At 48.6% G+C, this 16,897-nt stretch overlaps 1 protein-coding gene across 1 annotated transcript in view; it reads left to right on the top strand.

Annotated features, from left to right (window-relative positions):
• Positions 1–1,447: 1,447 nt before the first annotated feature.
• LOC139278131 (docking protein 4-like) overlaps positions 1,448–16,897 on the top strand; it is a 316,413-nt gene continuing 300,963 nt past the window's right edge. Inside the window, exons 1-2 of the mRNA XM_070896787.1 lie at positions 1,448–1,513; positions 8,243–8,350. Of these exons, the coding sequence (XP_070752888.1) occupies positions 1,448–1,513; positions 8,243–8,350 (174 nt within the window). The remainder of the gene's footprint in view (positions 1,514–8,242; positions 8,351–16,897) is intronic.

The raw sequence follows: 16,897 nt of genomic DNA, 5'->3' as shown, positions 1-16,897 counted from the left end.
AGGCTGTTTGCATATTTGACCCAAGAGGATCTTCTGACCATATATCAGCCCCATCACTAAGATCTCCTATTTTCCCGTCCATAACATCGCTCATCTCAGCCCTGGCCTCAGCTCATGTTAACTCTAGACTTGACTACTCCAATGCACTTCTGGTTGGCCTCCCACGTACTACCTTACTTGACATCATCGAAATCTCGGCTGTCCCGTGTCCTAACTCACGCTAAGTCTCGCTCACCCATCACCCCTGTGCTCGCTGACCTATATTGTCTCCGGTTAAGCAGTGTCTCGATTTCAAAATTCTCATCTTTTTTTTCAAATCGCTCCATGGCCTTGCCCATCCCTATCTCTGTAATCTCCTCCAGCCCACCAATCCCCCGAGATGTCTGCACTCCTCCAGTTCTGCCCTCTTGAGTATCCCTGATTATAATCGCTCCACCATCGGTGGCCGTGCATTCAGCTGCCTGGGCCCCAAGCTCTGGAACTCCCTCCCTAAACCTCTCCGCCTCTCTACCTCTTTCTTCATTCAAGACGCTCCTTAAAACCGACCTCTTTGACCAAACTTTTGCTCATCTGCGCTAATATTTCCTTGTGTGGCTCAGTGTAACATTGACTTTGATTACGTTCCTGTGAAGCGTTTTGGGAGCAATGCTCCTGTTTAGCTGCACCTGTATGGAGCTCCCATGCAGGCTGCTTGCTGCTTTCTCAATGGAAAACTGCGCATGCACGGAGGTGTGAATGGGCCACGCATCCAAACAAAAATTACAGGGAACATTATACTACGTTAAAAGCACTATTTACAAATGTGAATTGTTGTTGTTGGTGCCTATCTCTCTCTCTCTGTCCCTCACCCTCTCTCTCTCTCTCTCCCTCTCTCCCTCTCTCTCTGTCCCTCTCTCTCTCTTTCTCTCTCTGTCTCTCTCTCTCTCTCTCTGTCTCTCCCTCTCTCCCTCTCTCTCTGTCTCTCCCTCTCTCTGTCCCTCTCTCTCTCTCTCTCTCTCTCTCCCTCTCTCTCTCTTTCTCTCCCTCTCTCTTTGTCTCTCTCTCTCTCTCTCTCTCTCTCTGCTTCTCTGTCTCTCTCCCACTCTCTCTCTGTCTCTCCATTTTTCCCTCTCTCCCTCTCTCTCTCTCTCTGTGTATCTCTGTCTCTCCATCTCTCTCATTCTCTCCCTCTCGCACTCTCTCACTCTGTCTCTGTCTGTGTTTGTGTCTCCCTCTCTCACACATTTTATCTTTCTCTCTCTCTCTCGCTCGCTGTCACTCTCTCCAATCATGGTCTGGGCCATGGTCATCGAGTCTGCACTCTCTGACCTATTTTGCCTTGTTTTGTTAAACAGTCGATTGATCGGCGAAGACACGGCTCGGGATGGAGAGTTGGTGAGGACATCAAGCACAGGCACGGTGGAAGTGGCAAATCACAAGCCGACAGGCTGGAAGATTCACTCACACAATGGCTTCAAATTTCAATGACATAGTGAAACAGGGATATGTGAGGATGAAGAGCAGGAAACTGGGGGTAGGTGTGATTGTTGGCTTATCTCACCCAAGGACAACTTCACCAACACAATCACTGACACACTCACTCACTGACACACCCACTCACTGACACACTCATGGACACACTCACGCATTGACACACACGCTGACACACACACTCACTGACACGCTCACCGACAATACTCAGTCACTGACACACTCGCTGACACAATCATTGGCACACTCACTGACACACTCACTCACTGAGACACTCACTGACACGCTCACTCGCTAACACGCTCACTGACACACTCACTCACTGAGACACTCACTGACATACTCACACTGACATATGCATTGACACACTCACTCACTGACATAATCACTGGCACATTCCTTCACTGAAACACTCTGACACACTCACTGACACACTTGGCGACGCACTCACTGACTGGCACACTCACTGACACATTTACTGACACACTCACTCACTGACACTCACTGACACACTCATTCACTCACACACTCACTGACACACTCACTCACATACTCATTCACTGAGACACGCTGACACACTCACTGAGATTTCCTCTGAAGTACACAATGACACACTCACTGACACACTCTATCACCGAGACACTCAAGACACACTCACACACTGACACACTCACTGCCACACTCACTGACACAGTCACTCACTGATACACTCACTGACACACTCACTCACTGTGACACTGACACACTCACTCACTGACACACTCACTGAGACACTCACTGACACAAGCACTGACAAACTCACTGACACACTCACTGACACACTCATGGATAGACTCACTCACAGTCACTGACACACACCCTAACACACTCACTCACTGACACACTCACTCACTGACACAATCACGGGCACAGTCACTCAATGACACACGTACTGATACACACACTCAAGGACACACTCACTGACACACTCCTTCACTGCCACACACACTCACTGACACGATCACTGACATACTCTGTGACACACTCACAGACACGCTCACTCACTGACACACACACACTGGCACACTCACTGACACACTCGCTGACACACTCACATGCACACTCACTCACTAACTCACTCACTCACTAACACACTCACTGAAACACTCACTGACTCACTCAATCACACACTCAGACACACACACTGACAAACTCACTGACGCAATCAATCACTGACAAACTCTAACACACTCATTCATTGGCACACTCACTGACACACTCACTCACGGACACACTCACTGCCACTGTCACTCATGGACACACTCACCGACACACTCACTCACTCACTGACACACTCTGACACACTCACTCACCGATGCTCTGAAACGTCCATTCACTGACACACTCACTGGCACACTCGCTCACTGACACATTCAGTGACATACTCACTGACACATTCATTCACTCACATACGCACTGAAACACTCACTTACACACTCATTCACTGAGGCACTCACCGGCACTCACTCACTGAGACACACTGACACACTCACTGAGATTTTCTCTGAAGCGCACAATGACACACTCACTGACGCGCTCACACACTGACACACTCACTGTCACATTCACTGACACACTCACTCACTGATACACGCACTGGCACACTCACTCACTGAGACACTCTGACACACGCACTCACTGACACACTCATGGACACACTCACTCACTGACACACTCACCCACTGACACACTCACCGACTACACTCAGTCACTGGCACACTCAATGACACACGCCCGGACATAGTCGCTCACTGACACACTCACTCACTGAGACACTCACTAACACACTCACTAACATATTCACTGACACACTCTGTGACACACTCACAGACACACTCACTGACACAATCACTCACTGACACACTCTGACACACTCACTCACTGAGACACGCACTGACACACTCACTGACACACTCACTAACACATTCACTGGCACGATCTGTGACACATTCACAGACACACTCACTGACGCAATCACTCGCTGACACACTCTGACACACTCACTCACTGAGACCCTCACTGGGACACTCACTGACACATTCACTCACACACCCGCAGATAGCCTCACTCACAATCACTGGCACAGTCCCGAACACACTCACTCGCATACACACTCTGACACACTCATTGACTGACACAATCACAGGCACAGTCATTCAATGACACACTCACTGACACGCGCATTCACTGAAACACTCGCTGACACTTTACTGACACACCCCTTCACCCCCACACACACTCACTGGCACAATCACTGACACACACACTGACACACTTACTGACACACTCACTGACTGACAAACTCACTCACTGACACACTCTGTCACACACTCTGTCACACACACTCACTGACACACTCACTCACTGACACACTCACTAACTCACTCACGGACACACTCAGACACACTCACTGACACATTCACTGATGCAATCACTCACTGACACACTCTGACACACTCACTCACTGACACACTCACTGGCGCATTCACTGAGGCACTCACTGACACACTCATTGACATACTCATGGATAGACTCACTCATAGTCACTGACACAGTCCCTAACCCACTCTCTCACTGATACACTCTGGCACATTCATTCACTGAGACACTCACTGAGACACTCACTGACACACTCACTGACACACTCGCTGACACACTCACTTACACACTCACGGACACACTCACAGATAGACACACTCGCAATCACTGACACACGCTGACACACTCATTCACTGACAGAATCATAGGCACAGTCATTCAATGACACACTCGCTCACTGACACACTCACTGACACACTCACTCACTGACACACTCACTAACACATTCACTGGCATGCTCTGTGACACACTCACAGACACATTCAATGACGCAATCACTCACTGATACTCTGACACACTCACTCACTGAGGCACCCACTGGAACACTCACTGACACACTCACGGACACACTCACGGACACACTCACTGACACACTCACAGATAGACTCACTCACAATCACTGACACAGTCCCTAACACACTCACTCACTGGCACACTCACGGACACACACTCTGACACTCACTCATGGACACACTCACTGACAAACTCACTCACTGGCGCACTCTGACACAGTCACTCTCTGACACACTCACTGGCACACTACTCACAGACACACTCACTGACCCACTCACTGATGTACTCGCTGACACACTCACTCAATCATTTTCACTCTCTGCCACACTCACTCAATGATACATTCACTGACACACACACTCACTGACACACTCACTCTCTGACTCACTCATGGACACACTCAGTGTCACACACTCACTCATGGGCACACTCAATGTCACACTCCCTCGCTGACACACTCACTCACTGAGACACTCACTGACACACTCACTGACATACTCGCTAACACATTCACTGACTCACTCATTGATACATTCACTCACTGACACACTCACTCAATGATACATTCACTGACACACACACTCAGTGATACACTCTCTCACGGATACACTCAGTGACACACTCATTCGCTGACACACTGACTGACACACTCACTCACTCACTGACACAATCACTGACTGGCACATTCTCTGACACACTCACTCAAGGAGACACTCCCTGACACATTCACTCACTGACACACGCACTGACACACTCACTTCACTAACTCACTCACGGACACACTCTGTGACACACTCACTCACGGATACACCCAGTGACACACCCGTTCGCTGACACACTCACTGACACACTCAGTGACACATTTGCTCACACACAAACTGACACCACGCACTGACGCACTCAGTGACACATTTACTGACACGGTTGCTGACTGCTGCACACAGTCACTGACACACACTGACACACTCACTCAATGACACGCTCACTGACACATTCACTGACATAATCACTCACTGATGCACTCACTCAATGATACATTCACTGACACACACACACACATATGACACACACACTGACTGGCACACACACTGGCACACTCACTGACACACACACACTCACTGAAGCACTCACTGGCACAATCATTGACGCACTCACTCACTGACGCACTCATGGACTGGCACACTCTCTGACACACTCACTCATGAACAGACTGTGACACATTTGCTCACACACTAACTGACACCACCACTGACACACTCACTCACTGACTCACTCTCTGACATACTCACTCACTGACTGACTCTCTGACAAACTCACTGGTACATTCATTCACTGACACACTCACGGACACAATCACTAACACACTCACTCATTGACACAGACACTGACACACTCACTCACTGACACACTCACTGACAGATTCACTGACACACTCATTGACGCATTCTGTGACACTCACTCGCAGTCACTGACACTGTCACAGTCACTCAATGACACACCCAGTGACGTATTCACTCACTGACACACTCACTGAATGATACATTCACTGAAACATTCACTCACTGTCACACTCACTGACACATTTACTGACACACTTGCTCACTGCCACACACACTCACTGCCACACACACTGACTGATGCACACACCCTGGCACACTCACTGACTGACACACTCACTGAAACACACACTCACTGAAACACTCACTGGTTGACACACTCAGTGAAACACACACTCACGGACACACTCACGGACACACTCACTGACGCACTCACTGACTGGAGCACTCTCTGACACACTCACTCATGGACACACTCACTGATACACTCAGTCACTGAAACACTCACTCGCTGACACACTCACTGACTAACACGCTCTGACACTCACTCACTGACACACACACTGACCATCCCTCACTGACACACTCAATGGCACTCTCACTCACTGATACACTCACTGACACACTCACTCACTGGCACACTCACTGAAACATTCACACACTCACTGACACACTCAGTGACACATTCATGGACTGACACACTCACCGACACACTGCAATACTCACTCACTGACACACTCACTCACTGACACATTCACTCACATACTCACTGACACACTCACTGACACACTCAGTGACACATTCACACACTCACTGACACACTCATTCACTGACACATTCACTCACATACTCACTGACACACTCACTGACACACTCACTGACACATTCACACACTCACTGACATACTCACTGACACACTCACTGACACATTCATGGACTGACACACTCACCGACACACTGCAATACTCACTCACTGACACACTCGCTGACACACTCACTCACTGACACATTCACTCACATACTCACTGACACACTATCTGATACTCCCTCGCCGTCACTGTCACACTCTGTGACATATTCACTCACTGACACACTCACTCAATGATACATTCACTGATACAGACACTCACTGACACACTCACTGACACAGTTGCTCACTGCCATACACATGCACTGACACACACTCGCTGACACACTCACTCAATGGCATACTCACTGACACATTCTGTGACATCTTCACTCACTGACACACCCACTCAATGATACATTCACTGACACACACACTCACTGACACACTCACTGACACATTTACTGACACACCTTGCTCACTGACACACACACTCACTGACACACACACACACTGAAACAATCACTGACACAATCACTGACACACTTACGGGTGCACCTATGAGCTGGCACACTCTGACACACTCACTCACTGACACACCCGCTGACACACTCAATGGCACGCTCACTCGCTGACACATTCACTGCCACAATCACTGACACACTCTCGCACTGACACACATCCTGACCGACACACTCATTGACATATTCACTCACACACTCTCACTGACACAAGCACTGACACACTCACTGACGCACTCAGTGACACATACACTCACACACTCACAGACACACTCACTGACTGAAACACTGACTGACATACTCACTCACTGACACACTCACTGACACACTCACTCACTGACACACTCACTGACACACTTACTCACTGAAACACTCGCTAACAAACACACTGACTTGCACACTCTCTGATACGCTCACTGACACACACACAGACTCACTCACTGACACTCACTGACCCACTCACTCACACACGCACTGACACAATTACTCACTGACACACTCTCTGACACACCCACTGCCACACTCACTCACTGATACACGCACTGACTCACTCGCTGACACTGACTCACACGCTCACTGGCACTCTCACTGACACACTCGCTCACTATTACACTCACTGACACACTTATTGACACACTCACTCACTGACACACTCTGACACACTCGCTGGCACACTCGCTGACACAATCACTGACTGGCACACTCATTGACACACTCGCTGGCACATTTTCTGACACACTCACTCATTCACCCATTCACTAACATACTCAAGGACACACTCACTCACTGGTACTCTCATTGATACACTGACTGACACATTTATTGACTCGCTGACACACTCTCAGACACACTGACTCGCTGACACACCCACTGACACTCTCACTGACTCACTCACTGAAACTCTCACAGACACACTCATTAATTGACACACTCACTGACTCACTCACTCGCTGATACACTCACTGACACACTCACTCACTGACGCACTCACTGTCACGCTCACTGACACACACTAACACACTCACACACACTCACACACTGACACACACTCTCTGCATGCTCCCTCTGCTCCGAGCCCTGAACTCCAGTCCCTGTGCCCCTCAATTCTCAGCACCGTGTTTGTCCGCTCATTTCAGATCTACCGACGATGCTGGCTGATCTTTAAGAAATCATCCAGCAAAGGACCCCGGAGATTAGAGAAATATCCTGATGAAAAATCGGCCAACCTCAAAGGGTGCCCCAAGGTAAGGGCATGGGGAAGGTTAAATACAGACCCTCTACCCCTCCCACTGAGCCACACGGACTCGGCCCACTCTCTCTCTCTCTCTCTCTCTCTGTCTCTCTCTCTCTGTCACTCTCTCTCTCTGTCACTCTCTCGCACTCTGTCTCACTCTCTCTCTCCCTCTCTCTCTCTCTCTGTCTCTCTCTCTCTCTCTCTGTCTCTCTGTCTCTCTCTCTGTCTCCCTCTCTCTCTCTCTCTCTCTCTCTGTCTCTGTCTCTCTGTCTCTCTCTCTGTCTCTGTCTCTCTCTCTCTCTGTCTCTCTCTCTCTCTCTCTCTCTCTCTCTCTGTCTCTCTGTCTCTCTCTCTCTCTCTCTCTCTCTGTCTCTCTCTCTGTCTCTCTCTCTCTCTCTCTGTCTCTCTCGCTCTCTCTCTCTGTCTCTCTCTCTCTCTCTCTCTGTCTCTCTGTCTGTCTCTCTCTCTCTCTCTGTCTCTCTCTCTCTGTCTCTCTCTCTCTCTCTCTCTCTCTGTCTCTCTCTCTCTCTCTGCCTATCTGACTATCTGTCTCATAAGAACACAAGAAATAGGAGCAGGAGTAGGCCACACGGCCCCTCGAGCCTGCTCTACCATTCAATAAGATCATGGCTGATCCGATCATGGACTCATCTCCATCTTCCCTGCCCGCTCTCTATAACTCCTTATTCCCTTATCAGTTAAGAAACTGTCTATCTCAGCCTTAAATATATTCAATGTCCCAGCTTTCACAGCTCTCTGAGGCAGCGAATTCCACAGATTTACAACCCTCTGAGAGAAGAAATTTCTCCTCATCTCAGTTTTAAATGGGCGGTCCCTTACTCTAAGATTATGCCCCCTAGTTCTAGTCTCCCCCATCAGTGGAAACATTCTCTCTGCGTCCACCTTGTCAAGCCCCCTCATAATCTTATACGTTTCGATAAGATCACCTCTCATTCTTCTGAATTCCAATGAGTAGAGGCCCAACCTACTCAACCTTTCCTCATAAGTCAACCCCCTCATCTCCGGAATCAACCTAGTGAACCTTCTCTGAACTGCCTCCCATTGTGTTCCTAACACAGATGAGACTGCACACAGGGAGGTTAAAGTAACAGTGACCTCAGTCTTTAATAAGGCACTCCAAAGTGAGGAACAGGCCTTAGGGGCCGGCTTATATACAGTGCTCCCAAGGGATGCTGGGATCCCTCATGACGGAACATGGGAGTGCATGTTTTACAGATACACAACATCACTCCCCCGCCAAAATCAAAGTGAAAACTATTTACAAGGTGAGGCGGTCGGGAGCCTTTCTTTCCCTGGTGGATCACCTCGGTACAAATGTCTGTTCTGGTGTGTTGGCTGTGCCCTCGCTGGGCTGGCATGTTATTGGACCTGCAGGGCTGCTGGGTGAGCCTGGCCTTGCTGGGCTGTTGGGCGTGATGGGTTCGATTTCCTGGTCCGGGGTGGTGTCGTTGATCCTTCGTGTGTGTGTTGTGGACTCGAAAAAGGTGGTGTCTGCTGTGGGTTGTTCAGGGCAGTCTGTGAACCGCAGCCTCGTTTGGTCCAGGTGCTTTTTTCAAATTTGTCCATTGTCTAGTTTGACTACAAACACCCTACTCCCTTCTTTAGCTATCACCGTGCCCGCGATCCACTTGGGACCATGTCCATAGTTTAGCACATACACAGGGTCATTCAGATCAATTTCCCGTGACACAGTGGCGCGACCATCGTTTACATTTTGTTGCTGCCGCCTGCTCTCTACCTGATCATGCCGGTTGGGGTGAACCAGCGAGAGTCTGGTTTTAAGTGTCCTTTTCATGAGTAGCTCAGCCGGGGGCACCCCTGTGAGCGAGTGGGGTCTCGTGCGGTAGCTGAGCAGTACTCGGGACAGGCGGTTTGGGGTGAGCCTTCTGTGACTCGTTTAAGGCTCTGTTTGATGGTTTGTACTGCCCGCTCTGCCTGCCTATTGGAGGCTGGTTTAAACGGGGCCGAGGTGACATGTTTGATCCCATTGCGGGTCATGAATTCTTTAACTTCGACACTGGTGAAACATGGCCCGTTGTCAGTGACCAGTATATCAGGCAGGCTTTCAATGGTGGTGGTGCTTCCTGACATTATTTCACATTCAATCCATTTTGAAAAGCATCCACCACCACCAGGAATATTTTACCGAGAAACGGGCCCACATAGTCGACATGGATCCTCGACCATGGTCTGGAGGGCCAAGACCACAAACTTAGTGGTGCCTCTCTGGGTGCGATGCTCAATTGAGCACATACGTTGCATTGCCGTACACAGGACTCTAAGTCAGAGTCGATACCGGGCCACCACACGTGGGATCTGGCTATCGCTTTCATCATTACTATACCCGGGTGTGTGCTGTGGAGATCCGAGATGAACATCTCCCTGCCCTTTTTGGGTAGCACTACGCGGTTACCCTACAACAGGCAGTCTGCCTGAATGGACAGCTCGTCCTTTCGCCGCTGGAACGGCTTGATTAGCTCTTGCATTTCAACGGGGATGCTGGCCCAGCTCCCATGCAGTACACAGTTTTTTACTAGGGACAGCAGAGGATCTTGGCTGGTCCAAGTCCTAATCTGTCGGGCCGTGACAGGTGATTTATCATTTTCAAACGCATCCATGACCATCAACAAGTCTGCGAGCTGCGCCACCATCAACAAGTTTGCAGGCTGCACCATTTCCACCCCCGTGGTGGGCAGTTCTCGGTGCCTGGCCTGTGGCAGATGGTATAGTTATATGCTGATAGCGTGAGTGCCCAGCTTTGTATGCGGGCTGAGGCATTAGTATTTATCCCCTTGTTTTCAGCAAACAGGGATATGAGGGGCTTGTGATCGGTTTCCAGCTCAAATTTGAGGTCAAATAGGTACTGATGCATTTTCTTTACTCCGAACACACACACTAATGCCTCTTTCTCAATCATGCTGTCGGCCCTCTCGCCCTTGGACAAGTTCCTGGAGGCATAGGCGACAGGTTGCAACTTCCCTGCAACGTTAGCTTGTTGTAATACACACCCGACTCCGTACGATGCATCACATGCTAGCACAAGTCTTTTACACAGGTTATACAATACAAGCAGCTTGTTGGAGCATAAAATGTTTCTGGCTTTCTCAAAAGCAATTTTTCCCCATACCCAGTTCTCACCTTTACGCAATAACACATGTAGGGGCTCTAACAGGATGCTTAACCCCGGTAGAAGTTACCAAAATAGTTGAGGATTCCCAGGAACGACCGCAGCTCCGTGACGTTCTGTGGCCTGGGCATGTTCCTGATAGCCTCTGTCTTGGTGTCTGTGGGCCGAATGCCATCCGCCGCGATCTTTCTCCCTAAAAACTCCACTTCTGTTCCCATGAAGACGCATTTCGACCTATTCAGCCGCAGCCCTGCACGATCCAGTCGCTGGAGGACCTCCTGCAGGTTTTGTAGGTGCTCGATGGTGTCCTGACCCATGACCAATATGTCGTCTTGAAAAACCACCATGCGTGGTACTGACTTGAGTAGGCTCTCCATGTTTCTCTGGAAGATTGCTGCAGCCGACCGAATTCCAAATGGGCATCTGTTGTAGATGAACAGTCCCTTACGCGTGTTGATGCAGGTGAGGCCCTTCGAAGACTCCTCCAGCTCCTGCATCATGTAGGCTGAAGTCAGGTCGAGCTTGGTGAACGTCTTGCCTCCTGCCAGTGTCGCAAATAGGTCGTCTGCCTTAGGTAGCGGGTATTGGTCCTGTAGCGAGAACCGATTAATAGTTACTTTACAATCGCCGCAAATCCTGACCGTGCCATCACTTTTGAGTACTGGAACAATTGGGCTGGCCCGCTCGCTGAATTCCACTGGGGAGATGATGCCCTCGCGTTGCAGCCTGTCCAGCTCAATTTCCACTCTCTCCCTCATCATGTGAGGTACCGCTCGCGCCTTGTGGTGCATGGGTCGTGCCTCTGGGACCAAGTGGATCTGCACCTTCGTCCCGGAAAAGTTTCCAATGCCTGGCTCAAAAAGGGAAGGAAATTTGTTAAGAACTGGGTACATGAGGCCTCATCGACATGTGATAGAACTCGGATGTCATCCCAGTTCCAGCGGATTTTGCCCAGCCAGCTCCTTCCAAGCAGTGTGGGGCCATCGCCCGGGACAATCCAGAGTGACAGTTCGTGCACCGTGACCTCGTAGGTGACCTTGACCATGGCGCTGCCCAGGACAGTGATAAGCTCTTTGGTGTACGTTCTCAGTTTCATGTGGATGGGGCTCAGGGTGGTCTGAGTGCCTTGTTGCACCACAGTCTCTCAAACATCTTTTTGCTCATGATGGATTGGCTAGTGCCAGTGTCCAGTTCCATGGCTACGGGTAAGCCATTCAATTTTACATTTAGTATTATAGGTGGACATTTCGTCAAAAATGTGTGCACCCCGTGTACTTCAGCATCTCCTCCTCTCTCTGAGGCTCGAAATTGCTTTGATCCACCATGGACCGATCTTTCTCTGCCACGTGGTGATGAGCAGGTTTTGCAGAGCTAGCAGCTCATCTGCAAGCTAGTTGGAGGTGCCCTATTGTTCCACAGCTCTTGCAAACATAGCCTTTGAAGCGGCATGAATAGGCTGAATGAAAGCCTCCACAACGCCAACAAGTTATGAATTGCCTTGCATTCATCCTTTGTTGCGGACTCTGAGTCATCTGGGTCACCTGAGGCCTGCTGGCAGTTGCAGACTTGTGTGTACTGCCCTGTACATTTCTGCTCGCAAACACAGTTCCAGTTAATTTATGAACATTGCTAGCACTTGTGCGCTGAGAGATTTGTTTGGTATTATCACTGGTGGACATAAACGCCTGTGCTATCGCAATGGCCTTACTGAGGGTCGGTGTCTCTACAGTCAAAAGTTTTTGTAGGATGGTCTCGTGGCCAATGCCCAGTACAAAAAAGTCTCTGAGCATTTGCTCCAGGTAGCCATCAAACTCACATTGTCCTGCAAGTCGCCTTAGCTCAGCGACGTAGCTCGCCACTTCCTGACCTTCAGATCGCTGGCACGTGTAGAACCGATACCTCGCCATCAGCACGCTCTCCCTTGGGTTAAGATGGCCCTGCACCAGTGTACACAGCTCCTCATACGACTTCTCTGTGGGTTTCACCGGAGCCAGAAGATTCTTCATGAGGCTGTAGGTCAGTGCCCCGCAGACCGTGAGGAGGACCGTTCTCCTTTTTGCAGCACTTCCTTCTCCATCCAGCTCGTTGGTTACAAAGTAATGGTCTAGCCGTTCGACATAGGCTTCGCAGTCCTCAGCCTCCGAGAACTTCTCCAGGATGCCCACAGTTTGCTGCATCTTTGCGTTGGATTGGTATACTTATCGCCAGTTATTGTGTTCCTAACACAGATGAGGCTGCACACAGGGAGGTTAAAGTAACAGTGAGCTCAGTCTTTATTAAGACACTCCAGAGTGAGGAACAAGCCTTGGGGGCCGGCTTATATACAGTGCTCCCAAAGGATGCTGGGATCCCTTGGGACTTCAGGAGATGCGCTGCTTGGTGCTTTACAAATACACAACACCCCCAAAGCAAGTATATCCTTTTGTAAATATGGAAACCAAAACTGTATGCAGTACTCCAGGTGTGGCCTCACCAATACCCTGTATAACTGTAGCAAGATTTCCCTGCTTTTATACTCTTTCCTCCTTGCAATAAAGGCCAAGATTACTGTACCTGTATACTAAGCTTTTGTGTTTCATGCACAAGTACCCCCAGGTCCCGCTGTACTGCTGCACTTTGCAATCTTTCTCCATTTAAATAATAACTTGCTCTTTGACCTTTTTCCTGCCAAAATGCATAACCTCACACTTTCCAACATTATACTCCATCTGCCAAATTTTTGCCCACTCACTCAGCCTGTCTATATCCCTTTGCAGATTTTTTGTGTCCTCCTCACAATTTGCTTTCCCACCCATCTTTGTATCATCAGCAAACTTGGCTACATTACACTCAGTCCCTTCATCCAAGTCATTAATATAGATTGTAAATAGTTGAGGACCCAGCACTGATCCCTGCGGCACCCCACTAGTTACTTTTTGACAACCGGAAAATGACCTATTTATCCCGACTCTCTATTTTCTCTTAGTTAGCCAATCCTCAATCCATGCTAATACAAGATTATGAGGGGGGCAGAGAGGATGTTTCCACTGATGGGGAGACTAGAACTAGGGGGCATAATCTTAGAATAAGGGGCCATCCATTTAAAACTGAGATGAGAAGAAATTTGTTCTCTCAGAGGGTTGTAAAACTGTGGAATTCGCTGCCTCAGAGAGCTGTGGAACCTGGGAATTTAAATGGATTCAAGGCAGAGATAGACAGTTTCTTAACTTTTAAGGGAATAAGGGGTTATGGGGAGTGGGCAGGGAAGTGGACCTGAGTCCATGATCAGATCAGCCATGATCGTATTAAATGGCAGAGCAGGCTCGAGGGGCCGTATGGCCTTCTCCTGCTCCTATTTCTTATGTTCTTATGTCCTTAGGTTCTTATTACCCCCAACAAGGGTCTAATTAGGAGGGGGAAAATAAAGTATGAGAGGAAGCGTGCAGGGAACATAAAAACTGATTGCAAAAGCTTCTATAGATATGTGAAGAGAAAAAGATTAGTGAAGACCAATGTAGGTCCTTTGCAGACAGAATCAGGTGAATATATAATGGGGAATAAAGAAATGGCAGACCAATTGAACAAATACTTTGGATCTGTCTTCACGAAGGAAGACACAAATAACCTTCCGGAAATACTAGGGGTCCGAGGGTCTAGCGAAAAGAAGGAACTGAAGGAAATTCTTATTAGTCAGTAAATTGCGTTAGGGAAATTAATGGGATTGAAGGCCGATAAATCCCCAGGGCCTGATAGGCTGCATCCCAGAGTACTTAAGGAAGTGGCCCTAGAAATAGTGGATGCATTGGTGATAATTTTCCAACAGTCTATCGACTCTGGATCAGTTCCTCTGGACTGGAGGGTAGCTAATGTAACACCACTTTTAAAAAAAGGAAGGAGAGAGAAAACAGGGAATTATACACTGGTTAGCCTGACATCAGTAGTGGGGAAAATGTTGGAATCAATTATTAAAGATGAAATAGCATTTGGAAAGCAGTGACAGGATCGGTTCAAGACAACATGGATTTATGAAAGGGAAATCATGCTTGACAAATCTTCCAGAATTTTTTGAGAATGTAACTAGTAGAGTGGAGAAGGGAGAACCAGTGGATATGGTGTATTTGGACTTTCAAAAGACTTTTGACAAAGTCCCACACAAGAGATTAGTGTGCAAAATTAAAGCACATGGTATTGGGGGCAATGTACTGACGTGGATAGAGAACTGGTTGGCAGACAGGAAGCAGAGAGTCGGAATAAACGAGTCCTTTTCAGAATGGCAGGCAATGACTAGTGGGGTACCGCAGGGTTCAGTGTTGGGACCCCAGCTATTTACAATATTCATCAATGATTCAGATGAAGGAATTGAATGTAATATCTCCAAGTTTGCAGATGACACTAAACTGGGTGGCAGTGTGAGCTGTGAGGAGGATGCTAAGAGACTGCAGGGTGACTTGGACAGGTTAGGTGAGTGGGCAAATGCATAGCAGATGCAGTATAATGTGGATAAATGTGAGGTTATCCACTTTGGTGGCAAAAACAGGAAGACAGAGTATTATCTGAATGGTGACAGATTAGGAAAAGGAGAGGTGCAACGAGACCTGGGTGTCATGGCACATCAGTCATTGAAAGTTGGCATGTAGGTACAGCAGGCGGTGAAGAAGGCAAATGGTATGTTGGCCTTCATAGCTAGGGGATTTGAGTATAGGAGCAGGGATGTCTTACTGCAGTTGTACAGGGCCTTGGTGAGACCACACCGGAATATTGTGTTCAGTTTTGGTCTCCTAATCTGAGGAAGGACATTCTTGCTATTGAGGGAGTACAGCGAAGGTCCACCAGATTAATTCCAGGGATGGTAGGACTGACATATGAGGAGAGACTGGATCAACTGGGCCTGTATCCACTCGAGTTTAGAAGAATGAGAGGGGATCTCATGGAAACATATAAAATTCTGACGGAATTGGACAGGTTAGAGGCAGGAAGAATGTTCCCGTTGCTGGGAAGTTCCAGAACCAGGATCACAGTGTAAGAATAAGGGGTAAGCCATTTAGGACCGAAATAAGGAGAAACTTCTTCACTCGGAGAGTTGTTAACCTGTGGAAATCCCTGCCGCAGAGAGTTGTTGAGGCCAGTTCGTTAGATATATTCAAAAGGGAGTTAGATATGGCCCTTACTGCTAAGGGAATCAAGGGGTATGGAGAGAAAGCAGGAAAGAGGTACTGAGGTGAATGATCAGCCATGATCTTATTGAATGGCGGTGCAGGCTCGAAGGGCCGAATGGCCCACTCCTGCACCTAATTTCTATGTTTCTATGTTTCTACCCCATCAGCTTTTATCTTGTGCAGTAACCTCTTATGTGGCACTTATCGAATGTCTTCTGGAAATCCAAATACACTACATCCACCGGTTCCCCCTTTTCCACCCTGTTTGTTGCAT

Source organism: Pristiophorus japonicus, chromosome 13 (genome assembly GCF_044704955.1).
Source record: "Pristiophorus japonicus isolate sPriJap1 chromosome 13, sPriJap1.hap1, whole genome shotgun sequence".
In the NCBI taxonomy this organism is placed as follows: Eukaryota; Metazoa; Chordata; class Chondrichthyes; family Pristiophoridae; genus Pristiophorus; species Pristiophorus japonicus.
Note: the sequence above shows the minus strand (reverse complement) of the source record. Positions and strands in the feature narration are given on the sequence as shown.